Genomic DNA, 12,983 nt, shown 5'->3' on the forward strand with positions numbered 1-12,983 from the left:
CTGATGTTTTACTCGGTACATTTAATTATTTGTAAGGCTAATCTGCCTACGTGAAGGCGTTCTATTATCTGTTCCAGTGTTACTTCAGCAATCTTAGCTGGACTTCAGGTTGATTTATTTACAGTTAAAATGTGAGAACCTGGGTGGTTCCTTTAGGTACTTTCGAGTTAATTTAATTTTCTACCGTGAGATGCTAGTTTTGAGGCAGATGGAATTTGCTTTAATACTGAGATTGTGTTACGGGCAGGTTTCAGTCTGCTCTGTGTTCTTCCTCCTTTTTTTAACTACTTCCTTTCTTTACCATCCTATTTTACAGATTTTTTTAAAAAAGAAAGTTTTCTTTAGTAAGATTTCATTGACATTCTTTTTAAGAACTTGGGCTAGTTGCACAATTTGGATTTTATTAGCTTGCGTGTAGCGTCTTAAGTCGGTAAGCTTACAGATGCATAAGGATATAGAAATGCATATCTGCTCGTAGGGTTGAGGTTTGGTGCCAACAATAATAACCAGCAGCAGCTCAAGTGTTGGAACAAAGTACCTTTCTCTGACTTCCATCTGGTAAAACACTTCTGTAAACTCATTTCCATGTGTAATTTCTAAACTACGTAAAGCATCAGTCACTTCCCAAATAACTGCAGAAGCATAGACAAAGGGTTTCCTCAGATACAGTACCTAAGAGTTTCCTGAAATTAATGTCTTCGTGCTCTTTTTAGCTTAGGACATAATTTTGCACCATTTAGGTTGCTTCATGCTTTCACATTGACTTCAGTGAGCCAAGTCAGGCTGTAGATGAGTGTTAGGAATTAAAACACTACCTCTTCTCCTCAGCGTGATGGCAGGATCCTGTTCCAGATTCTTCTCGTCCTGTGAAACCTTGCTATCTTGCGCATGGACCACATAGCATATTTAATTATGTTTGGCCCTTTCTGGTACTGTTCTGAGAATTATTATGGACCATTGGGCTGTGGCCAGCTGTAAGTTTCTTCCATCATAAGCTAGTCTTTGTAGTTGGTGATTAAAGACTACTTTGAAAGTAATCTCACTTTTCCCAGTGCTAGAAAATTCCTGCTTTGAGCTTGTTGATTTGTTAAAGCATGTTACAGTTGCAACTACGTTAAATTTGTTAACTGCTGCTTTGGTTGGCAGAAAAAGCCATATGAATGACCCTGTGCCTGAGGGGGTTGTTTTTCTGGTTTGGTGTTTGTTTGTTTGTTTTTTTTCATTTGAACAGTCTTTTTTTGTGTCCCAACTCTGTTTGTGGCTCTTAGATTGTGGGGAATGGAAGCGAACAGCAGCTGCAGAGGGAGCTTGAAGACGTGCTGATGGACCCACCCATGGAAGATCAGTCAAGTGACCGGGACCATGGAGAAGAAGTTAGAACTGATGGAGATGGGGAAGAACCTGTTGTCCTTGAAGCTTCAGCATCCTCTACCATTAACCCCGTGTTGGTGGCAGGACTCCAGAAACCAGAAATGAGTTTGCCAGTGAAACCATCCCAGGGAGGTTAGGAAAAAAAAAAAAGGGGGGGGAGGGAATGCCTGGTGGTATCAAGAATGAGCTAGCTTTCTGTGGGGAAAGGAAGGAGAATGTAGGTATGGGTGTGTCCACCAGCCTTTCCCCGTTTTTCCCGTTATAATCACCTAGTGTGGTAAATGTCACGTTATGTGATACAAGAGCTAACATATGCTGAACTGTCCTCTCCTGAAAACACTTGTACTAGCCTTGAGGTGTGTGCAGAAATGTCATGGTTACTTGCCTGGCTGTGTAAAATACTGGTCTGTTTAGCTCGTCTGTGCAATCTTACTGCTGTAATGAAAACTGGTGCATTGATACGTAAAAGAAGGCCTCTGAGTGGTTGTGGAGGCCACTGGTTGTGGAGTTGGGATAGCTGCGTTGTGCTCTGCCACCAGTAACTGGCTCTCAGGCAGGCTTTCCCTGCAGTGTATTGGCCTGACCTGACTTGCTGTGATGTGTTTCTTGGTTGCTTTTGTCATTTAGCTAGTTATGACTCAATCTGATAATTTCCTTATGTATGCCTTGTCTTGCTTCTTACCTTCAACTTTGTGTCTCACCCTAGACTGTGAGGATTTAAGCCCTTTTACACCTATGACAGATGAGGACAGCGTGGTGTTTAGTAAGCTCACCTACTTAGGCTGTGCCTCTGTGAATGCTCCCCGCAGTGAAGTGGAAGCCCTCAGGATGATGTCCATCTTACGAAGCCAGTGCCAGATTTCTTTAGATGTGACTCTGTCAGTGCCTAATGTCTCTGAAGGAACGGTGAGGTATGGAGCTCCCTCAGGTGTACTCTGTGACTGTGTGCATTTTAATCTTACTTCGTTTTAGCAAAGGAAACAAGCTACCCGTTTACCTGGAAGGAGACACGAGCAACTTCGAATTTCATTTAGGGGAAAAAGCAGGTTGTAAAGAGATCTGAAAAAAGCGATGCTTTGAGTTTGTTTACCAAAGACATTTTTTGTCCTAAGGATCAGTATGAAATATTATGATGATCCAAGGTGTCTCCAAAGCTGTAGTGGGAGTGCTTATTGATGAACACTTTGGAAATAGCCTTGGAAGTACTTAGTTTGTAGAGCTGGAAAATGGCTGATAGACAAGGCTTAACAGGGAGGAGGCTATCCACTGCTGCATATTAGTGTAGCTTTTGGAACCCTGTGGCCTTAAAACTTTGGGGAAATTATTTGTGGAAATGACTGTTGTATTGTACTTTTTTTATGCTGTTCAATTTAAATATAATTATTCTGGTCAAGCTGTGCAGTAAATGACAGGAGCTAGTTTCTTTGTGATGTACTTTCTCCAGTAGTGCTTGAATTATTAAAGCTTGCAAGTTATTATCTGGCCGAAATAATTCTTATAAAGGTGCAAGCTTTGTTTTTTTCCCTCTCTCTTTTAACAGACTTTTAGATCCTCAGACAAACACAGAAATAGCAAATTACCCAATCTATAAAATCCTTTTCTGTGTACGAGGGCATGATGGAACCCCTGAAAGTGATTGCTTTGCTTTCACTGAAAGCCACTACAATGCAGAACTCTTCAGGATTCATGTCTTCCGATGTGAAATCCAAGAGGCTGTAAGTTGAATCTTTTTGTCAGAAGATACTTATGTATATGTAAATGTTATTACTGAAATGAAGTATTTCAGGCACTTCAGAAGTAATGTAGTTCATCACTTTGGACTTGTTTCTACCCCAAGTTAATTATAGAAACCTATATAATATGAATATAATCATATTATTATGATTATAATAATTATTATTATAATCATATATGATATGAAATAAGAACACACATTTAATAGTTTATCCTTCTAAGAAGTGTAGAAAAGCAGTTAATTAGATGCTGAAAATGAATTATTTTCATATAATTACTTCTCATTCTATTTTTCAGTGAAAATTCAGGTCGGTTTCAGCTGCTGCATTCTGTATGTCTGTAGTTTTCTGATCTTTCTTTGGTGCTGTCTAAATGTAGGTGAGCCGAATACTGTACAGCTTTGCCACTGCCTTCCGTCGTTCTGCCAAACAAACCCCGCTTTCGGCCATTGCCACCCCACAGACTCCAGACAGTGATATTTTCACCTTCTCTGTGTCACTGGAAATCAAAGAAGATGATGGGAAAGGCTATTTCAGGTATAGCTTCTTCATTCCTGTGCATACAGTGTCTGATTCTGTTGGAGAGTGAGTGAATAGAGAGTGTGAGCCTGCGGTGGTCCCTAAATCCCCTTTTTTAAAGTTTCTTATTCTAGTTTAGAGGAATCCCAGACAAAACATTTTTGGGAAGTAAAACAGTGGTGACCGTGTGGACTATTTCATCTTGGTTGTTGAACTGAACCTGGTGCTACCTGCAGAGTGCTTTTTCAATTTTGTATTTTTCTTTTGTCTTTAAACCCTTTTCTGTGCAATGCTTTTTAAGTTGCATTCAGCTAAATTGCTGCTGAAGCTGAAAATGCATCATTGTGACTGTGCTCTCAGATCCAGCGTTGTGTTTGTTTTCGGCCTGATTTTCAAAGGTGCTGGGGCTGTGTGAATACTGCAGGAGGCGTAAGCATACATGTTTTTAATAATGTCTCATGAAAGAAGGTGTAGAAAACTAGTAACTCTGAAAAATTCAAATTTTTAGATAATTTTACTGATCCTAAAAACTTAATTTACTTTTCAGAGAAACATTCAGTCAAATCTGTTCATCACAAGTCACATTTATTTTTAATATCTAGTGCAGGGCTATTACTGCTTTATCAGCTGAGAGCTTGATGATTGAAATCTCAAATGTCTTCCCACATTGCTCTTCCAGAAATAAATAAAGGTGTAGTTGTCCATAATGTGGTTTTTGTCTCCAGACATCTGGGTCTGTATGCAACCCGATATCAGAAAATAACTATACAATCATGAATTTGTGATAAGAGAATGTCTCTAATTCAATTATAATAATTCAATATTAAAATTCAAAATATAAAAATTCAATAATAATAATAATAATTAAACCCTTTTCTTAAATATTTGTTTACTTACAGTCATAGGAAAGATATTTGTGTAGAGGCAGAAGGTTCTAATATATTGGAATGTAAAGATCACTTTGCATTTTAGTTTTGGTCATTAGGTTTGCTTTTGCTCCGTGAATGGGATAAATTCATTTCAGCCTTTCTTAAATATGTTGAACAAAGAGAATTCTCTAGGGAAGTTTGAGAGCAAAGTGTAACAGAACAAACCATCCATGATGGACTTTTTCCTCTTTACATGATGGTGCCTTGGTATTATTGCAGTTGCATAGTTCAAGCTGAAATCTTCCAGTGCTGCCCAGGAAAGGCAAATTTCTTGAATGGCATTGCTTATGTAGATGTGCTGTTGTTTTTATCCTAGTAGAAACCCAGCTTGCTGTATTCCTCCTTGTGATTGCAACTTCTAGTTACATCATACATTTTAAGAATATGAAGGATAAATCCTTCATCTGTACCCATTTCCCTGTGATGTCTTAGGATTGATCTCTGGATTAGTTATTAAGAGCAGAAAAGAAGGCAGAATTCCAATTTATTATCAAAGGTCATCAATACTAGTTCTCCTTGGGTTTGCTACGATTGTTTCATTAAAATACTCAGCTGTTCTGATCTGTAAAGTAGTGTTTCTTCATCAGTATCAAAAAAGCTTTATGAACAAAGCTTGCCTCTGTTTCTAACGGGTTCTGTTTTCTGACCAAGTTCTCAAAATCTAATTTAATTTTTCCTCCATTTTTTTTTCCTGAGCCAGGTGTTACTAGCAAGTGGTGGTGTAAGGTGAGAGTATTAGAGCAAATTTTCACATTGTATCAGCTAATGTTTTCATGTTAAGTCTGATGCTGGATAACCTTGGTTTCTAAAAAGACCTTTTTTAGTTTATGCTAAAAAGATTTTGTCTGCTTAGCCTATACATAGTGCCCTTAGATGTATTATGTAACCATTTATAGTGTTCTGTAATTGCTGAAGTGCCTTTATTTCAGTACAGCGTGTCTGCCAAATGCTCTGACTTGTTGAGCGCATTGGCTCCTAGCCACAGCTTCAGAGATGTTTCTCTTCTTGGATTTACATTCAGCTCAAGTTTTATTTATTAAATAAATAAATCCCATTTAACAATCCAGTATTTATTCAGCACTCCAGAGGACTGCTCAAGTGTTGAAACTGAAAAACGATTTGGCTGAGACTCTGAGGCTGAAAGGTGCTGATGGATCTGGGGCTTGGGTGCAGCAGCAGCTGCTGGGGTCCGTGGTGGGTGGGAGCGTGGCTGTGGCGCACAGGGATGCGCCTGCTGAAGTTCAGTCTTGCTGGCTCGGTACCAATGTCAGCATGGCCACAGTGGTGCAGCCTGCGTAAGCCAGCCTGTGATCTGATGCTTACATGGTTTCCAGAAGGAAGAGCTGTTTCAGTCCTAACCAGCCTGGGTAGGCTGAACCACAGCCTTTGCTGTGGGGATGTATCTAAAGACCTTTTCAGCCACAAAACCACAGTTGCATTAGGGCTGGAACAGGGCATTTGTTTAAAAGCTATGTACCTACCCTGTACAAGGTGAAGAAAAGCGGATATTTGCCTCCAGCTAAGCAGAATCGTACCCACGCTGGGTGTGCAGCACAGGGTTTGGTTCAAATAGCAAGCTTGAACCAGTTTGACACTGCCCCTTCGTGTGCAGACCTGGAAGTTGAGAGAACGCTTTCCACATACTCAGTCTCTGATCTCAATTCTTAATGTACCAGAACCTGTCTCGGCTCATCTACCTTCGCTCATCACCCTGGGTCACTACTAGTGCACTTCTGCCATGCCAGGAAAATGAGCTCTGACCGCACGTACTGGCTGTAAATGTGGAAATCCATGTCCTGGCCACGCAGACAAAACTCCTGCTGCCAGTTAAAGGCAGACTGCCATTCCCTGGCCGGGGTAAGCACCTGCTGCCAGAATACAAACCCAGATGGCGTTGGAGGTGTTAAACTATGGGCAGTGCTCCACAGTCCGCTTTCAGCTCCTGCGAGTGACAATGCGTAGTTTGAAAGTCTGAAATAAAATAAGGATTATTTATATATCCATGGGAAAAGTGAACATGTGGTTGACTTAGAAAGTCAAAACCCAACAGGCTGAGTTTGTCCAGTGTTTAGTGCAATTATGCTGCTCAGCAGACAATGCTGGTGCTAAAACTTTAGGGTGCATATTGGCGTTCAGGGGTCTCTTTGCAGCATTTAGGAGAAGGGGCTCTGTAGAGAAAAAATAAGGGAAGTAGTCTAAAGGCTGGTGCACTCTCTTGGCTTGGTGGTTTATCATGTACCATGGCAGACGCGTCCCTTGTGAAAGCAAGCAGTATGGAGTTTCTTATAAGTAATTGCTTACAGATAATACTGGCAGGTTACATGGGGAATCAGTATTTAGAAACTTTCTTGAAGTGCTGCTGGAAGTCTCACAACACTATGCCACGCAGTAGAAAGTCACAGTGTATGTTTTGAAAACTGTCCTTGGTTTTCACCTAATTATGTTGCACTTTCTTTCATATTGCTGGTTTCATTGTGCAAGGAAGGTCTTGAGTGCTTTTGTGTAAGAAGCTGGCTTCACCCAAGTGTCTGATGCTGGTTTTGATGCATGCAAGGAATACAGATAAATGACGATCTGAGGTTTTTTTTTCCTTTCCTGATAAATAACAGTGCGGTTCCCAAAGACAAGGACAGGCAATGCTTTAAACTCCGCCAAGGAATTGATAAGAAGATAGTGATTTATGTCCAACAGACAACTAATAAAGAACTTGCTATTGAGAGGTATGTTTGCTGATTATTATTTTTAATTCTTTATCTGTTTGATGTTTTGCGTTCTTTCCTCTGAGGCAGCAGATTAGTAATTGTTTTATGCACACTCCATTTGTATAATTTAACGCCGCCCATCTCTCTTGAGTGGGATTGCGCAGAAGATCAGATTGGTTTGTTCAGCACATGTGTGGCAGGGGACACAATGCAGGCACAGGCAAATCTTGCACAGATCTGGTTGCAGAATCAGAGGTCACATCCTCTCTAAATATCCATTTCAAAACCTTTCTTAAAAAACATACCGCTTTTATTTGCAGTGGCCAGTTTGTCTTAAATGCTGAGGCTTTCCTTGTGGCATCTGACAATATTGTTGTAAGTGCACTTTGCACCTGCCACAGTCTGGAATTCTGGAACATGAAGCATCTGTGTAGGGAAGGGGAGAGCTCAGACTTCAAGTCTTTCACTGCTTAAAAATAAACAGCAGTTTTTGACTACTGACAGAGTTCAGTGCTGCTCGTACTATAGAGAAAAGGTGCCGCTTCTCCCAGCCTTTGCTGTCGGAAACGTAGTGCAGGACAGTGTGGTACACCGGGGGCTGGGGTGCAATACGTCACTGTGGGCCACAAGTTTTTGCAAAATGAACTCAAAAAGACAGGTCTTTGTGCTTCATCTAATTCTTGTCTGTATCAAAGGGTAAATCTATGCAAATATGTCTACCAAAAAAAACTAAAAGGGAAGAAGAATGCAGGCCAAGGTGTCCTGTGGGGTAGGGAGCCCTTGTTAGCAGTGTCGGTTTCTTGCAAACAAAGATAATGGAACAACTTTCCAGGCTGTTGTAGGCAGGGTAAAATCATACTGTAAATAAGCTTATGAAACCTTACTCAATGTTTGTAATACTGGCTTGACATTGTTATGCTTGATGCTGCTTTCAGAAGTCAAGGTTTGTTGACATGTGTTACTGGATTCATGGGCTGGTTGTCATGTATGACAGCGAATATTTAGATGAGGAATGTTAATGGTTTGTTTACGAGTAAGTCTAACTTTTGCAATTTAATTTTTTTGTCTGGGTTTGCAGATGTTTTGGCCTTCTCCTTAGCCGTGGGAAAGATGTTCGGAGCGGTGACATGCACCTTTTGGATTTGGTAAGGATCTTTCATTAACAATATTCAGTAATAATTTTTATTATGATTGTGCACGATCTCAGGATAGACAGAAAAGATTTAGACGCTTAAGCACACTTGTTGATGGGGATTGATGCTGTAGCTTATGCTGTGGAGGGTGAGGCTTTGGGCAGCTGCGTTGAACCCCTGCCTCTGCTACGGAATTAGAGTATGTCCTGATGCTTGGTCAGGGGAGTTGCCTGGTTTTGCAGTCAGTTATGGCTGGTTTTGGTTTGGGGCCTAAAGAAAGAAACATGGAACCTTACTTTTGGAAGTGCTGAATATTGAAGAGCCGTACTTTGAACATAAAAAGTTTTACAGCGTACTTACTACTGTAAAAGTTGAGGCCCGAGTGGCTTCATATTTAATACTGAGAGTTAGAGAGCTCTATTTTATGACTCACTTTGCCATCTATAAAATGATGATAGAGATCATCTGACCACACCATGTGAAAACAAACTTGCTGATATTTTTGAAGTACATGCTCGTTACAGTTGTGAGTAGCCAAAAAGGTACAATGCTACGTGAATAATTGTGCTTTATACCAGGCTTTGAATTGCCCAGAAAATGAGGTTGGTGGGAAAACAGACATGCTGAACACTAAAGATAAAACATTGACTTGATTCTGAATACCTGAATAACATGTGTTTTTAATGCTGAATAAAGCTGGATCTCAAGATGTTTTAGAATAAAATTTATTTTAGAAAATAGCTGCTTAAGGTAAACTAAAGCATGTCTGGTGTATTAAAGTATGATAGCGAAGTAGAAGGTGTGTTGATGTGAAATATCTGCCAACTTTACAAGTTCAGCAGCTTGTAGGAGAGTGTTCTGATTTAATTTGTTTTCTTGTTTTAAGAGGCAATGAACTACATCCCTAAGTTCATGATTAAAGCCTTATATGTTTAAATGCTTTACCACTCAGGCAGCTGTCAGTCAGAGACTGAATGATGCAAAGTGAGACCAGAATGAGTGGATTGCCTTGGGTTTTCCAGAACAACTTAAAAGAAGCATGAAAAGGTGTTTCTTTTCTTATTTGTGGGGATTTTTTTCCCCCTGATTTTTTTGTTTGGGTTTTTTGGTTTTTTTGTGTGTTGTTTTTTGTTTTTTTGTTTGTTTTTTTTTTTTTGTCCCAAACAGCAACAAAAAAGCAAAGCCTTTGTAGCTTGGAGTCCTGTGCTTCAAAGTACTTGGCTGTGATTTTACCTACGCCTCTGTGAGCTGAAAGTTGTGTCAAATGGGCACCTCCAAATTGAGCTATTGGTCTTCAGGTCTCACTAGACACATGTTCATACCATATACATATATATAACAATTATTATTAATTGGCCTTTTTGTGTTATCAGCAAGGAGACCAAAGATTGCATTGGAAATCTGTTCTTCAGAAATGATGTCTGTTACAGGACTATGTCACATGGATTTCAGACACTTCCCCTTCTCTTGCCAGTGCAGTAGCTGTTTTTTGGGGCTGAGACTTCATAATATAGAGATTTCTTTCATTTAAATAAAAATACATAAACTTACCTTGTTTCCAGGAGTCCATGGGTAAAAGTTCTGATGGGAAATCATATGTGATCACTGGGAGCTGGAATCAAAAATCTCCGCACTTCCAGTTTGTAAATGAAGAAACGCCAAAAGGTATGAACTGTGCCAGATGCTATCCCTAGCCAGGGCAAATGACTCACACACTGGGCATCGGATCAATTCTGTCTTTAAGATGAATCCTGCAAAAAGACTTTCTGAGAATCTCCCATAGTGTGAAAGTAGGATGCCAGATGTAACGTGAATACCTAAGCAAAACTGAAGGCTGGAAGAAAACTCCTGTGTTCAATAATACCTTGTAGCAGTAACTGTATTCTAGTAGGAGGCTGTGTAGGTGTGAGGACAGGATGCAGATGCTTTGCACACCATTATGTCTTCGTAAGAATCCCATCAAGAATTGTACTGAATAACTACTGCAGATTTCTTTGCTTAGTTTCTGTGGTCAGTTCAGATTTTTCTGAATCCCAAGATGCTAATTAAAAAAGAAGGATTCCTGTACCTTTGAAAATACAGTTGGGAGTGTTTTAATCTGTAAATAGCTGATGCTGCATTGCTCTTGAGCCCTGAAACCGATCTGTCATTGCTTCTTTTAAGATGTCAGCTGAATTATCATCTTTTCAATCTATTCTCACAGTTGCATGCCAGAGATTGGGGAAGTTAATGGGAACTGGGAAAAGTCATGGGAGTCAGCTGCCGAGTACAGCTGGGTACAATCTATTACTAGATTGAATGCCATCCTGCCTGAAGGACACTATTTATCATTTAGGACCAGAAGAGATCTCATAGGTCACTGAATCCAGTTGCCTCCTTTTGGAGCATCATACTGTATAGCCAACTTTCTGAATCTCACAGCTGAGATGGTCTTAAATGCTACTTTTAATATGGTGGGACTTAAATGTCGTCGCAGTAACTTCTAAAACCAAAAAACAATTAGAATGTAGTTAGGTTATATGGCAAGAGATCTGCACCATGGACTTAAGTATATAGACCCTTTATAATGTTTAATTAAGATTTTTGATACATGTCACTGGGATTTGAAAAAGTAAAAATTTTATTCTCTTTTAACAAGATAATTTTCTTGGCTTGAAGACTTAAGTTTCCTTACTCTCTAGGGTATAGTGCTTAGTCATCTTATTTTACTGTTTTGAAACTTCTAGGTTTTTGAGTTGTTAAATTAGGGGGGAAATTGTATTCTGCAAAAGTTTCTTTTGTTCTTTCATGTTAGTAAGAAAAATATTATGGAATATTTTGTATGAAATTTCTTTAATTCTATCCCTTTGTTTTTTTTCTCTAGATAAAGTATTGTTCATGACTACCGCTGTGGATTTGGTGATAACTGAGGTTCAGGAACCTGTTCGATTCATTTTGGAGACTAAAGTCAGAGTTTGTTCACCTAATGAGAGATTGTTCTGGCCCTTCAGCAAACGTAGCTCTACTGAAAATTTTTTCCTGAAATTGAAACAGGTAACGCTTTAAAAAAAAAATATCTACAGTTACTTTGGCATTTGGCAAGTTTATTTTTCAAATATAGCTGTGGTATGGTCAGTTATATTGTTTTGATACTTGAGAGGTAGGTTTGTGGTGTAATACTGAATAAATACAAGTGCATTGGTGGTAAAGATAAATTGTAGTTATTAGTGCCCATTGGCAGATCAGAATTTCACTCTGTTTTTTTCCTCTCTATGACTGGTAAAATGTTTACTAATGTTCATATTTCAACATTTTACTTCTGGGTCAAAGAAGTACAATAAATGCTTTTTAATTTTAGAAAAGCTGTCCTTCATTATGCTAATTGTGGTGGCTATCTAAAGTTCCCACAAAAAGCTGGGTGTCCTCATTTCAAAGCAAATTTTAGTAGCTTTGATGAGGTTGTGAAGTTACGTAGAGGCTTATGGATTTCCCAGCCAGACCACAGAAGTAGAAGGAACAGAGGATTTATCTGCATACTGGGGTGATGCTGAGTAGCTTGCAATAATGGTTTAGTAGGGTAAGTATGTGAAAATTAAGGGTTGAAAGAAAAAAACGCTTTAATATAATCCTGGTGACATTATATCTGATATGTCACTACATTGATTTTTATCATACAAATCCAACTTTTTTTTTTTTTTTTACATGAACAAACATCCACATGAAATTAGGAGGTAAAAAAGATTTTTGGTGGAAAGCTATCTTCCCCTTTGCACGTGGTTGGAAGCAGAGATTTCACACACAGCCCAGGTTTGCCCTGAGGAAAAAAAAAATCCAAGCAACCACAGAAAATCCCTAGAACTTAAAAAAAAAAACAACCTGTACTGTTTTTTCCAACTTACTTTTTTATCCTATATACTGAAAAGGAAAGGATTATTTCTGTCCAGGATATTCCAAGTAACAGTACAAAGCAATAACTTACTCTCAAAATAAGGCTGGAAAGTTGAAGGTCCAAGTCACTAAAGAGATATGCTTGAAGTAGCTGCCATCCTCCTGCTTTAGAAATTATTGTTCTGAAAAGAGAGTCCTTTTTAAAGAAATAGAAATACATAGGTAACAATGTGGATGTTACATGGACTCTCAAGATTGAATAATTCTGGGCGCAGCCCAAAAAAGCGAGGTTGGAGTCCTGATTTCTTGATAAATTCTTTTTTTTTGAGAGAGAGGTTTTGAATGAAATAAGAGGCTTTTCTTAGTTCTTTTTGCACTTCTCTGGCAGTGCTAGCAAATAATGGCATCTTGGTAGTAATAAAGAGTAAAGGTTCACTAAGGATTCTTTTTTGTGTATGTCCTAGTCTTTATGTAAAGCATGAATAAACATTTTGGAAACTTTCCTTCAGAATTTCCTTCAAAATTTAAGTTAGAAAAATTCTTCACAGATTAAATCAGTCTTTTTGTTTAGAATATTTTTGAGGTGGACAATGGAGATGTTGAACAGTGAAAGTTATTGGGCTATAAATATTCTATAGCCTCTAAAAGTTGCTTTTTCTGTTTGGCAGTTTAAAGGAAGCTTATCTTACTTAGCTAATTCTGTATCTTTTGTCTTACCAAATTCACAGG

At 38.9% G+C, this 12,983-nt stretch overlaps 1 protein-coding gene across 2 annotated transcripts in view; it reads left to right on the top strand.

Annotated features, from left to right (window-relative positions):
* The window catches only part of RABGAP1 (RAB GTPase activating protein 1), a 74,206-nt gene that overhangs the window by 11,993 nt on the left and 49,230 nt on the right, over positions 1 to 12,983 (top strand). For both annotated transcript variants that reach the window (XM_040606510.1, XM_040606511.1), the window contains 8 exons: positions 1,269 to 1,503; positions 2,078 to 2,282; positions 2,912 to 3,086; positions 3,484 to 3,641; positions 7,162 to 7,272; positions 8,333 to 8,399; positions 9,950 to 10,052; positions 11,251 to 11,420. In XM_040606510.1, coding sequence (XP_040462444.1) covers positions 1,269 to 1,503; positions 2,078 to 2,282; positions 2,912 to 3,086; positions 3,484 to 3,641; positions 7,162 to 7,272; positions 8,333 to 8,399; positions 9,950 to 10,052; positions 11,251 to 11,420 — 1,224 coding nt within the window. The remainder of the gene's footprint in view (positions 1 to 1,268; positions 1,504 to 2,077; positions 2,283 to 2,911; positions 3,087 to 3,483; positions 3,642 to 7,161; positions 7,273 to 8,332; positions 8,400 to 9,949; positions 10,053 to 11,250; positions 11,421 to 12,983) is intronic.

Source organism: Falco naumanni, chromosome 9, assembly GCF_017639655.2.
Source record: "Falco naumanni isolate bFalNau1 chromosome 9, bFalNau1.pat, whole genome shotgun sequence".
Lineage (NCBI taxonomy): Eukaryota > Metazoa > Chordata > Aves > Falconiformes > Falconidae > Falco > Falco naumanni.